The sequence below is a fragment of the Carica papaya genome, chromosome 6 (assembly GCF_054855325.1).
Source record: "Carica papaya isolate Zhongbai chromosome 6, ASM5485532v1, whole genome shotgun sequence".
Taxonomy (NCBI): Eukaryota; Viridiplantae; Streptophyta; class Magnoliopsida; order Brassicales; family Caricaceae; genus Carica; species Carica papaya.
The window spans coordinates 14,186,369-14,200,170 of record NC_142314.1 but is presented as its reverse complement, the minus strand read 5'-3'; the positions used below and the strand labels follow the sequence as shown (position 1 = coordinate 14,200,170).

Sequence of the window (13,802 nt, the reverse complement as noted above, 5' to 3'; positions counted from 1 at the left end):
AACAAAGATTTTACAGCGATTAATCAATTTATTTAAGATAAATTATTAGATTACATTAATAATTAATTAATTAATTTTATACAGGCTTCCCTTCTCTCCAAGCAAAACCATGTATGTATACATATATATATATATATATATATATATATATATGTGTGTGTGTGTGTGTGTCTCCACGTGACGTGCAGAAAACACCCGCATTAATCTGCTTTGTATTGTGTTAGTGTGTGTGTGTCCCCCTCGGATATTCTGCCTGCTGGTGGTGATGATGAGTGAAAAAGATTAGAAAATATTTAATATTTAATTAACCAAAGCTCTCAATGATTCATCCTTAATTAATGTTAAATTAATAATTAACTTTCCTCTTTTACAACAACATTTTATTTTATTAGTCTCTAGAGACACGAGACTTTAAAAAACACACTACATACATGATGAATGTTGGATACAATCTCGATTTCAAATAATATATATATATATATATACACACACACACACTTTAATCAAAAAGCAACTTTATTCTTAATTAATTAACTTGTTCAGCTTTGAGAGTTTAATTAAATTGTAACCTGTAAGTGGTATATTTTTCTATAATAATAATCTCTTCTTCTTCTTTTTTTTTTTTTTTTACTACATATTTTTTAATTGTAAATATTATATACTATGGTTTAATAGAGAGTAAGATAAAATACATAATAATTTTAAACTCTCATGAGATAGTGAATCACTTAAATTTCAATTATTATATATATATATATTTTTTTTTTTATAACTTTACTGCTAATTAAGAAATTATATCTTTTTAATTTATGCTGCTGAAATGAAACTCCATATCCTGTTTATTTATCATACATTTTTATAGCCATCTAAAATTAATTAATTTAAATTCTTATCAATTATTAATATATAGTAAACTAAAACACATTGTCTATAAAAAGTATTCAAACACTTGGAAACATATCCAAAAATAAAAAAATAAAATTTCAACTATAAATTGAAAGATATATTTAATTATAAAAACTAAAATATTTTCATGTGCCAACCCCAACCATGGCTAACTGTTAACCCAGTTTTCGTTCACATTAGTTGGAAGTTAGAAACAAAATGAAAAATCATCTCACTTTTCATATGGAAAACTGTGATTTGACAAACCTAAAATATACTTGAAAAACAAATGACAACATTATTATCTACAAAACACAAAACATAATAGAGATTGAAACAGAACGTAATAACTTTTTTTACCAGGCATCATTTTTAAGAATTGCGATGCAGGTCATTCCAAGGTTTTAAGAAGCCTAAATAAGCCAGCTGCCTCCCGAATCCGCGAAAACTCAATGCAAAAAGCTTGAACTTCAATAAAAAGATCCTTCACTGCAAAGCCGTCAGCATCATATCATTAATATGAGTAAACCACACACCCAAAAAATCAGATTTCACAACTCAAACTCTTCTCTCTGCCCAGTTGTGAATGAGCCAGAAGCAAGTTACAATAACTTCAATTACCAATTACCAACAGCATACTCACCGTCAATAATTCTGTTTCGGATTAAACTCTGCAAGAAAACACATACAAGTCGTACAAGTCTGTTCTGCATGTACTTGTCCTGAAATATTTTAAAATAATTTCGCGTAAAGGTGACAGTCAGACGACAAAAACTAGCAAAGTGCATCATTCTCTGGATCATTTTGATGGATCCATTACCCAAATCAAGCAAAATCAATTGGATCCAAGTTCAGATTTTTCTCATTGGATAGCCATTATAAAAGTTACAATCACCAGAAAGAAAGATGTAGGAATAATAATACCTTAATGCTCTCACAAGATGATATACAGTTAGTGATATACATGCGAATAAATTCCCTAGGAAGTTCTACTGCTGTTGTTAGCCTGTTCACAACTTCCATTGAGTGTAGGCTCATTTCCATATTGACAAGAACTGTAAAATAGCTGCAAGCATATATGCATTTTACTTTTAAAAATTAGATATAAAAACTAAAAGACAAACTAAACTAACAGTCTAATTATATAAATAATCATAAGGGGAAAATAAGTCAATGCATTGGAAACATACTCGGCAATTTCTGGAGAATTTATTAACTTGGTAAGAACTTCAACTGCAATCAGGGGATTGTTTTCCACCAATTCCTGATAAGAACATTAAAAAATTTTAATAACAAGGCAGCACAAAGAAATTAAATTTGGGATACAAATCACATACTGGAAGCTTCCTTGGTGTCAGTCCACAGTGATACACAAGCTTTGGATCATTTGCCAACTCCATTAAGACTTGCTGGCCAAGAAAAAGAAGTGAGTTCACTCTATTTCTTTAGCAAAATAACATAACAAGCGTTAGAAGGAAAGCAGAGAGTCTCTGGCTTTCCAATTTGAGTAAACAATCTCTTAGACCCTGAAGGCAGTAAAATTTACACTAGCCTCAAATCAGAATCTGTTATCACTAACTGCCAATAGTAACCTAAAAGTTTAAATATCAACTACAGTGCCCACCAAATTTTAGCCCTTTCTTTCCTTCATTACCTTCCTGAAGTTTGAAAATTACCAAGAACTATCACATTTGATATATAACCTAAATGAAAGCCATTCATCATTTTACAGTTAGTATATATATGTAACGGCCAGATTTTACTTTATATTGGGAACTTGAGGCATGACCAAAATTATCAATATAATTTTCTAAACATATGACTAATGTAGCATCCATGGCATAAGCAGGAGGTTATCCTACAAAAACAAAGTCCAAAGATAAACCAGTGACCCAAGGATAATCCCAGTAGTTTTCTTCAATGCAGATCTTAATGAGCAAACAAAAGCTAAAAACAAAGAATTAAGATCAATATACTTCTTCTAATGGAACCAATATTATTATAACCAAGCATCAAACAGCTGCTTCCCATGCACATGGGTATGGATATACGAAGAACTACTAATCAGAGATCTAAAAATCAAAAGACTTACCTAGTTACAAAGAGAATGGACCTTAAACCTAAAATCACCTTTAAGACTCAAAGGTTTCTAACACCAATGCGTGCGGGTTTTTCGCTAATGAAAACCGACATATGAGGCTTAAGGCGTAATGACTGGCACCTAAAGAACTCAAGAGTAAGCATGCACCATAAAGGGCATCCACAACCTATATTCAAATTTACTTGTGAAAAATGAGATTGAGATTTGATGTGTGAAATCTGGAAACATAGAAACATGAATATAAGTCACTGCTTTGTACTAAAACAAGTTCCACTGCATGGGGAACCAAACTACTTAGTTCTTGCTCAGTGGTAACCTACTCCCAACCATTCAGGTGGGCAAGCCTATGTTCCTGGTTTCAATCCTGGCTGCTTATTAAAGTTCCACAGCATGGAAATTTTAGTCATTCTCACATTTTCCCAGCAGTTGGCCAATTATGCGTACTGTATCGTCTCAAATGCTCTCCCCAAGATTTCCATTGGTAAAAGGATGCTGGAGGAATATTGGAAAGAAAAAAGAAAAACCAAATCCTGTTGTACTCTTCTGTGCATCAGCAGATTCAACTGCCTCTTTTTGATATCACTCCTCTCCATGATCCACATTACTCTCCATACTTGTCAACACTTTGATGAACTTCACCTTGTTCATAGAGTTAGGTACAACCAGTTGGGAACTATCTGCAGCTTAGTAGTCCCTCCCCTGCAGTGAAGGAGATTTTCTAGATTATCAGTCATACCCAATGTAAACCTACACATTTCTAAATTCTTGGCAGCCCCCCTATTTCCTTGAGAATCATACAGGTTTTCTTTTTTAAAAAATTTGTTTAGCTTCCTAGTTCTTAAGGGCTTTCCGGCGGATAGGCTTAGCAGACATCCCTTGCCAACTAGGAGAAGTGAAATTGATAGCCTTAGTTCTCAAGTTAGTTCCAGTATTTATATATTTTCAAATTGCACAAAGTTATTGACTTGTGTTCCTAAACGAAGAATTTGACTTTGGGTTCAAGATCACGGTCGTTATATAAGTCAATTTGAGATATGTTACTTAGCTATTCACTATATGACAGGGTAGACTTAATTGGATTGCTGTTTGGGGTTCTTGGTGTGTGATAAAAATTGAGTTTTGATCATAGTTTTTTTTTAAATGATAAAAATAGGTAAATTGGATTCTTAATCCATTGTGGTTACCCCAACCAAGAGAATCTAATTGCCATGAAATGTTCTTTTTTCCTAAATACGTAATAAACTTATTGAGACTTAGCCCAAATTAGTTAGGGTTCACCAATCATTGATGGCTCTAAACCACTAAGTCTATGTTACAGGCAGTAGTATCGAGAATTACTACTGAAAAAATATATAAAAGACCATTGGGCCATGCGGGGTTCTCCATAATAATTATGACCCATACCTTTAGCCAATTTAGCTCTTAATACAGGATAATTCAAGTCAGGTTCTTTTGTTATTGGGATAGGTGAATTCTTATAAATCCATCCCCTAAAAATTTTTCATCATCCAGCTCAAGCAAGAATCAACTAAACCAAATGAAAACATATATAAAAAAGAATCTATATGTTATCCACACTTATAATAATGATTCTGCATGTAAAAAACATTTACTCAATTCCTGGCTACGAAGTTGTTGCAACTAGTCATTGTGACAAATTCAATTCTTACAAGTAAATACTCAATACCCAAGTCAACTTACGAAGTTTTTTTTCTTACAGTTAACTCTCCTTTTGATAAAATTAGAGCTAATTGGTTCCAGACCTTGAGATAGTTTAAAAATCATTCTTTCCTTTCTCTGATCCATTTTGGCACAGGTGGCACCCCCTATGTGTCTTGTCTAAAAGATTTCATTTTCTCCTAGAAATCTTGAATGATATCATCATGTAGACTCAAACTTGTAAGTTTTAAGATTATACCACATGCAAAATCTATTTCAACCTCACCCCATCAGCTGACACTTTAAATGTTACTAATGACGCACATTTTATAATTTTTTTTCCGAAATAAACACACATTTTATAATTTACTTTCTACCTCATATCCTATGCATGAGCATCTTCTCGAAAATGCATGCTTTGCAAAAGTCAACTCAACTAATATATATATATATATATATACGCACAGTTTGAAAAGATAATTTTTAATTTAGATTTTTCTTAAAAGAAATAATATACATAATAAATTTTAAACTAACAAACACTAAGATATTGATCTCTATTAGCATAGGAGTTTTATTTTTACAGAAAACAAAGAAAAAAATTAATATCCTAGGTAACAAGGTTAGGGTACAAAAGAACCTCGTTTTCCAAATTTTCTTAATGAATGTACAGGGCCAAATTTTATTTGATCAAAAGAGCATCTTCAATGTACACATAAGCGAATCTGTATGATTAATGTGATACCAGTTACTCAAATAGAGATATTATTGGAAAAGAATTTACGAACCTCCTGTTGTGCAGGTGCAAGTGCCCCCTTCAGAGCTTTTGCAATCAAGTCCCTGACTGCCGCTCCTCTACTAGTATCGGCACACATACCATGATCCCATACGAGCTCGTGATTGTTATCAGGGTTGAGCCACACTAGCTGAAACATGTTTAACCCACATAAAATAAGAGACTACATTATCAAACTAAAAATAAGATAATTCTCTCCACAAACTCTTACCTCACTATCACGCACTGGATACCTAGGTGGAAAAGGACGGATCCATTGAGGACCTAACCCATTCAATGATAAATTTGCCAATGATTGACTTAAAGTCTCATCTCTATCACCAGATCCAAGTTTAGGTTTGGCTCCAGGTTCCAAATCAAACCTATGAGTTACACATTATAAAGAGAGTTACATAGGAAACAAAATGATATACTTTGAACTGAAGTTATCAAACTTAAATGTAAATAACAATTATTATCCAAGACAAACATTTCATTTTCTGCCAAGCTACTTACTCTGCTGAATTTGAGTCACAGCCATGGGGCACATCAGGATCTGCCAGTACATTTTTGACAGATACATCTTCAAATAAGCAACTATATGGTTCTTTATTGACTTTATCAAAGTACTGTTGCTGTAACTGTTCTCGTTGTGGGAAAGCCTAAGAATATGCAACCAAAGATTAACCAAACAAGAATTAACCTGGAATATAAAGGGAAAAGAAACAAAATTTTGTTATTCAGCAAATTTATCATGCCACACCCCCATATGAGTTTCAGAAAAACTTTCACAATAAGACATCATGTTTGTCCATTAATTATCTAATTATAACATGATCCTGTATACATATATGCAACGTCACTTACATGAGATGAAGGGTCAAAACTTTTGATATAATCTACAGCAGTAGTTTTAAGAAGCTGCAACAAAAAGCTCCTCATTAGGAAATATAACCATGAAACATAATATTTAACAAAACAATTGGTCAAATTGCCAGAATGATTGAAGAGACCAGATGCAAAAACGAACAAACAATATTCAGTATTCAATATTAAGCATGGGAAACAATTTTCACATGGCTACATAACATAATGTCATTCTAATTCTACTTTTGGATGAAAAAACAATCGAACATTACATTAAAGCAAACTATCTAGTACAAACTACAAATGTCATCCACATTCCAATAGGTAAGATCAAAGACTATATTTTTGGTCAGGAAACAATTAAAACGAATTATTGTTTGTTACTCCATAAATTCAAATCAATGTAGGTACCGTTTGCAATGGAGAAACATGGTGTAAAAAGACCTCCATTGCTAGGACTCTTTCTTGGCCAATACAGCTAAACATCACATCTTATATTTTTTTAGAAATTAAGCACATTTGACACACAAAAATTGGAACTCAGATACAGGAGTATCAAATAATTATACAAGAAAATTTCAAATCATAGGCCTACCTCTTTGTTACTGTTGGCACCAATAGAGCCTAAAAACTGGAGTATAAATGCTCTCTCGTATTTCTCAGATTGCTCATCAGATGCAACCTAAAAATTCCAATGATTGCACAAAAAATAGGCATAAACTTTTGGGGAAAAGGAAAAAACTAAAAATAAATAAATGGTCATATCAACTTTATCATAGAGTGCAAGATACACTATGATATAAAGAGATGTATATACATCACTACCAGAACTCAGAATATGGTAATTTTTTTATAAGACAGATAGAGTATTAAAAGAACTGTTAGACTAATTGCAGCAAGTAAAGTCCTAATGGAGATTTGAAAAAAAGTTATACGTTTCACATTAATACAATGAAACTGCTCAATAATGTACATACTTATAGGAAGCAAAATTATCACGAAAGATAATTGGATTGTAGGATTGTGTAAAAAGCTTGCTCTTTACATACAGTATCAGGTCCAGGCATTCCCATAAGAAGGAATACACATCCATCTTTTTTAACAAACAACTATACTGCTCTATCCGAGGGCTTTCCAGAAAGGAAGTTGATGATTCATAAGCACAAGAGTTTCATATAATCCCCTCAGGCAAACACACCAGCATTTTTTATCCCACACAAGCATCAATCAAAGATGCTTCTAATTATGTCCAAATTTTTAAAAGCAAATCTGTCCGTATACAGAAAAATATAAACTCCAATGAGCTATGGATACGCACTTTTAGAAAAATAATAGCAGTTCTAACATTTACTATAAATGATATAAATGGATTTGCAGAAGGTTTTTGAGAGGAATAACACTGATGTAGAATAGCAAATCCAATCAAACGTTCAGTAGGACGGAGTGCCTTCCTGTCCTGCAAATTATATAAAATCTAGTCAGTGATTATAACTGCAGAAAACATTTACAACTCTACCACATCAAATCATGAATACTAAGTGAAGCAAAGTTAATCAAGATAGTTAAAAAAATAAAATACTTATAGAAAAATAAAATTTATAATGCATATGGCATGAAGTACTTGCCCATGTAGTATATGGGTAAATAAAACAATGTAGTCCCAGATTAAGCACCTTGCTCAGAACTCTAGTTAAATTAAACTAAATGTTGATTGTAGCATGGATAATTTCATCTTCTTTATTGTATTTGACTGTGCAAAGGGACAGGTGCCCGAAAATGTCACAACATTTAAGCCCCACAAATACAACTGAGTAGGAGAAACACAAATTACAGCAGCAAATTCTCAAGTAAAATCACTCACCTAAAAATAGCCTCAACAACCACTCAAACAAAAATACCCAATTGAAAGACAAAATGTTGCCTAACATTGATCTGGAAACATTGCCTTCTACACCCTAGGTGAACAGTGGTCACCTATGTCGTATTATGTAAAATAAACCAAAAAAGCATAACAGGGAAAAAAAGTTCTCAAAACCGGAGAAAACATTAAATTATTAAAAATGACAATATGCATGATGATTACCTTTCCACTAAAGGAAATTATTCAACTAAATTAATTAGTAACTAAGCTAGTATTGCTATTCTCAACAGGCTTAACACTTTGCAGGCCTATTTGTCCTCTCTCAATCAATATTCGTGTTATGTTTTCCTTGGAAATGAGAGACTCAAGATCACCTCTTCCTTCATCCCGATATGACTTGGAAGTTGTTGATTAGTCTGTTTGATACTTTTTGGTCGGCGCAGATTACTGCCTCTTTGCTGGAGTGTTCTATGAGTCCGTATGTGTAGTGAAGGGGTTGAGAAAGGATGTTAAAAACCCTTTAAAGAGGAGCATTTTGCAAGTTTGTGGGTGCTGTCATTGTATGGAAATGCAGGATTTTCGAGTACTGGTTCTTCCTTTTTCAATTTTTGTGAGAAAGGATGGTTTTTTGGCATCTCTATGGCCTAATATCGGGCAGATGTTCCCCTTTCTTTGTTACATAGAAATTTGAGAAATATATTATATTGATTATTTATTTTTGGTCTTTTTTCTGGTTTAAGCTTCTAGTTTTAGGAGGCTTTTTGGGAGGATATTTTATCCTCTGTTTCTGTATTTCCTCTCCTCTTTTTTTCAATAGCACTTCTTCTATTTAAAAAAAAAAAAAAAAAAAGTAATAATAACTACGAAGGGAACCACAATAATCAACGAACTCAAGTTGAGAGTATTGTATTAGAAATGAATTCAACCAAGAAAAACGAACAGCAAATGAGAATGTCCCCGTCGAAAATTCCCAAAACCCAAAACCCTAACCAGTAACAAGATACTTGCAGCAAATACAAACATGCATAGACGTGTAGATAAAAGGATAGAAACAGGGATTTAGGATTGCCTGTAAGATTTGACAAAGCGAGAAGCAAATAACGAAATGGCGTAGGCGAGGGAATCTGGAATTGAATTCGGCGAAGATCTCTTCAATTGGGCGTTGCTCTGATTTCAGTAGCGACACGATCTTCTCTGTTTCTTCTTTGTTCATCATGTTTACTCAGAGTTTATGCTTCACCAACTCCAGAGAATGACTAAAACTTGATGTCTGTAATTTATAAGGAGGAAGAGAATGAGAGAGCGTTGAGAGAAGCGAAGAAGACTGAGCAGCCCCAGTACGTGACGGGACGAAACGAAACGAAACGAAAGGGGAACAATAGGATTCTCTACGTGCAGCACCATAAACTGTTCATTATCGACCAATCATATTGGGCCATGTCAGCACTCAAACGTGCTGCATCACTCCTTGAGAGCACGGGATTATTTCTAGTGATTTGCTATTTATTATCTAGCACGTAAAGAAAAAAAATTACAAGAACATGAAATTTAAATTATGTATGAATTAATTTGAAATTAAAATATTATTTTCATTTAAATTTTTATTCTATTTATGTAAAATTTACATTTTTTCATAAAATTAAAATATAAATTAAACTGAAAGAATTATTCTTTTAATTTATTTTATCATATACTTTTTTATTAATATAAGTAATTATTTATTGTTTAAAGGATCAAATGTGAAGGAAGACAAAATATCAATAGGAGCTCTAGACGACACCGTTTGGGTTAGAAGGGCAATGGACCATTTTGAAACGGACTGGGATAATGTTAATAAAGGGATCTTATTACTTGATGATTTGATTAAATGTAGATAATGTTAATAAAATAATATTGACTTGGAACTTCAAAATACCAATTTATTTCTTGCTCTTAAAAGGATAACAAAGAAATCCTAATTGTTTTGATCTGAAATAGAAAAAAATATTATCGAGATTAGATAAAAATGTAAGAGAAAAGAAAATATATTTGTTGAAAATCCGAATAAATGATTTGCATATGTGTTTGTTGTTGAAGAGTTTTTACTTTTTTTAAAAAAAAAAAAAATTATAGTTTTATGGAAAATCATATTAAAATTTAATATAGTTTATATAAAATAATTATGAACAAAATTAAAGATCACTTATAGCAATACATTAATTGAAAAGTTCAAGGAATATGTTGTTAATTATTAACATATATTTCTCTTTTTTTTTTTTAAATAAAAATAAAATATTACCACTAAATGATCTACTCATGAAAGAATGTAGATCAACAATCAAACAAATTAAAAATAATATATCTAAAAATTAAGAATACACCAAATTTAGATTGCCAAAGCCTATGACAGATGGATATAAGGTCCCTCCAAGCTTAATATTCTGGAGAAAAAAAAAACAATTAAATGTTAACAAATTAAGAGAGAAAAAGGCTACTTTAGATCATTAACATCTCGATAGGCAATTCTAATAGAGAGAGAAAAACAATTAGTAAGTTTGCTTTTGAATGCATATAATAATAGTTGGAGGATCTTCTACAAAGTAGTTATAAAAAATTAAAAAAAAAAGTTCAAAAGAAACATATCTCGTACCCATATAAGAAATCATATGTTTTATGATAAAGTGAGTAATATACCAAAATAAGACAAATATATATATATATTATTCGTAATTCATAGAGATAAACAAAAACTTTCATCAATATTATGTCAGACCACAATAATTATCTTAAGGATACTAATCACAAAACAAAACTCTCAAGCCAAAGAATCTTTTACTTCTTTCCACAATGTGTTGTTGTTAAGAGGTTGATTGATTACAAAATTGGTTGTGTTATTATCTAATGAATTCCCACAAATAACTACATTATATGACAACATATCTAAATTTAATACAATATATTTTATTGGTATATTATTGTATAAATAATTATATTACTATATTATTAAGATTATGATGGACGGACAAAGTTGAAAATTATTATATTTTTGGATAAAAAATATATTGCAGAATAATTAAACTTTGCTAACCAACAACTCAAAATCTGACTAACCTTTTATTTCTTTAAGAAAAAAAGTCAGCTCTTATTATTAATGTAATCTAATTAAATTATAAGATTATTATTTATTCAAACTATAAAAATAAGATTTATAATTCATAATAATATTGCATTAATTTTTTTTTTAAAAAATTCAACTTTTAGTCTTATGATTCAGCACAGGCAGCCCACCTACGACTCAGTCAACTAATTGCATATATGATAACGCAGCCCATATTATTTTGAAAGCTCATTTTATGTGGACCCCACCCCCCATGCAGATATATATATATATACACACGCACGCACGCACGCATATATGTACTTACGTATTTCTGCCTGTCCGAGTAGCATACGTATATATACACACACAGCTCTTTCCATCATCATTAATTATCAGTTACGTCTCACAAACATGGCAACTGATGCAAAATCAATTACAAACATTACACCATCGTCACTTCCATGGAAAACGAGATTTCTCGTCAAGATAATTTCCGCTCTAATGAAGGCCACCTGCCATTCAGACGGCACTTTAAACACGCGTCTTCTCCGTCTCCTCGATCTTCAGCTCCCCACCATTCCCAACCGTCTGATCTACTCCGTTTCCTCCTCTAACATCACAATTTCTCCCACTCGCAATCTCTGGTTTCGTCTCTTTTCTCCCTCCGTCGCTACCACTTCTCTCCTCCCCGTCCTCGTCTTCTTCCATGGCGGTGGCTTCACCATGTGCACTCCTGCATCCCTCCCATTCGACGTCGTTTGCCGCCGATTCGCCTCCACCCTCTCCGCTCATGTCATCTCCGTTAACTACCGCCTTGCGCCGGAGCACCGTTACCCTTCTCAATACGACGACGGATTTGACGTCCTCAAGTTCCTGGACGACAACTGGGAGATGGTATTGCCACCAAATGCTGATCTCTCAAGGTGCTTTCTAGCCGGAGACAGCGCGGGTGCCAACGTGGCCCACCACGTGGCGGTTGAGAGTTGTCGGACCGAAACGTTTCGGACGTTGAAACTTGTCGGGTTGGTTTCTATACAACCTTTCTTTGGAGGAGAAGAAAGGACCGAGTCCGAGAAGCGGTTAATCGGGTCGTTCCTGGTATCCATGGCCCGAACCGATTGGTGTTGGAAGGTGTTCTTGCCGGAGGGATCTAATCGGGACCACCCAGCGGCGAACGTAAGTGGGCCAAATGCGGTTGATATATCGGGTATGGAGTTTCCTGATACAGTGGTGTTCGTGGGCGGGTTTGACCCGTTGCAGGATTGGCAGAGAAGATATTATGATTGGTTGAAGAAATCCGGGAAAAGGGCAACGTTGATCGAGTATCCAAACATGAGCCATGCATTTTACGTGTTTCCCGAATTATCTGAGTCGTCCCAGTTAATAATGCAAGTAAAGGATTTTGTTGACAAACTTTCATTCAAGTGATACATAATAATATCTGAGTAATGTAGGTATTAGAACCAAAATAATTGTATTTGTTATATTGAAATGGATAATTTATTGGAATTAAGTCAAACCAGACTTATGCATGCCAGATATGAAATTATAAATGCCCATCGCTTAAACCACGACAAGATATTTAATGTTTGTTTTGCAGTCTGAAAATGGATGAATTATACAGTTAGATCGCATTAATTCATCGCCACATCAACGTTTTGATGTTACTTCTTTCTCTTTCTGGAAGTCATCTTTATTTTTTATTATTATATTACTTTTTTTTTTTTATTAGAAAATTTATTATGTCGTACTTCATCAAATATTAAATATTAAACGAATCTTATATATTAAGAAAAAAATTTGTTATCGGTGATCTAAAAGTAATACATGGAATTAGTAATCTTTGTGCGCGTAGAATCAAGAATAAATGAGTGGAGGCTGATAATAAAATAGTTTATCAGTTAAAATACTTGCGTTCAGCTTTTATTTGAATCTCTAAGTTCGAATTTTATTTATGATATAAAGTTTGCTAACATTGTGAATGTATTATGAGTTAAACGATAATTGATTTATGACTGAATACTTAACTCACTAGCGTATATTTGTAGAAATAGAGTAATAAAATAATTAAACTGAACTTAAGTATTTTCACTCATGAAATCAGTCCGATTAAATAGGAAAAAAAAATAAACTGATGTTAAAAAAAATCAATAACCACTAATCTACTAAAAACACCACTAATTCACTTATTTATAATTACTGAAATTAAGATACCACTACTCCATGACTAATAACTTTTAAGATGTATAATAAAATCTTAACATTTTTTTCCCTTAAATTAAATGTTATACAATCAGTTTAAATTAAAAATCGAACAAACACCGAGCAGAGTCTATAACTTCACAAATGCAGTGAACTTGAGAGGCTTGGTTAAAATATCCACAATCTGGTCTTCACTTTGACAATAAACCAATTCAATGACTCCTTTATTTGTGAGATCACGAAGAAAATAATATCTCATATCTATATATTTGTTTCTGTCATGTAAAACTGAATTTTTTGAGAGTTTAATAACTAAGTTATTGTCACAATAAATTTATATTAGGTCCCTGCTTGAAGTAATGCGATAACTCAA

At 32.6% G+C, this 13,802-nt stretch overlaps 2 protein-coding genes across 3 annotated transcripts; one reads left to right on the top strand and one right to left on the bottom strand.

Annotated features, from left to right (window-relative positions):
* Positions 1 to 981: 981 nt before the first annotated feature.
* Positions 982 to 9,498, bottom strand: LOC110808600 (CCR4-NOT transcription complex subunit). Of its 2 annotated transcripts, none has more exons than XM_088222517.1 (12): positions 9,218 to 9,498; positions 7,639 to 7,743; positions 6,883 to 6,969; positions 6,288 to 6,341; positions 5,937 to 6,082; positions 5,653 to 5,803; positions 5,434 to 5,571; positions 2,223 to 2,294; positions 2,076 to 2,149; positions 1,810 to 1,951; positions 1,529 to 1,607; positions 982 to 1,374 (listed from the first exon to the last, which is right to left on the bottom strand). In XM_088222517.1, exons 1-12 carry the CDS (start codon positions 9,362 to 9,364, stop codon positions 1,277 to 1,279), a joined length of 1,293 nt encoding a protein of 430 aa, XP_088078643.1. In that variant the 5' UTR covers positions 9,365 to 9,498; the 3' UTR covers positions 982 to 1,276. The 2 variants fall into 2 exon arrangements, with proteins under 2 accessions (XP_088078643.1, XP_088078642.1); XM_088222516.1 differs by having other exon boundaries at positions 7,633 to 7,743; positions 9,218 to 9,497.
* Positions 9,499 to 11,459: 1,961 nt separating this feature from the next.
* On the top strand, positions 11,460 to 12,740 carry CXE18 (carboxyesterase 18). The gene has a single exon (XM_022034176.2). The coding sequence runs from the start codon at positions 11,543 to 11,545 to the stop codon at positions 12,653 to 12,655; it is 1,113 nt and encodes a 370-aa protein (XP_021889868.2). The 5' UTR covers positions 11,460 to 11,542; the 3' UTR covers positions 12,656 to 12,740.
* The last annotated feature ends 1,062 nt before the right edge of the window (positions 12,741 to 13,802 follow it).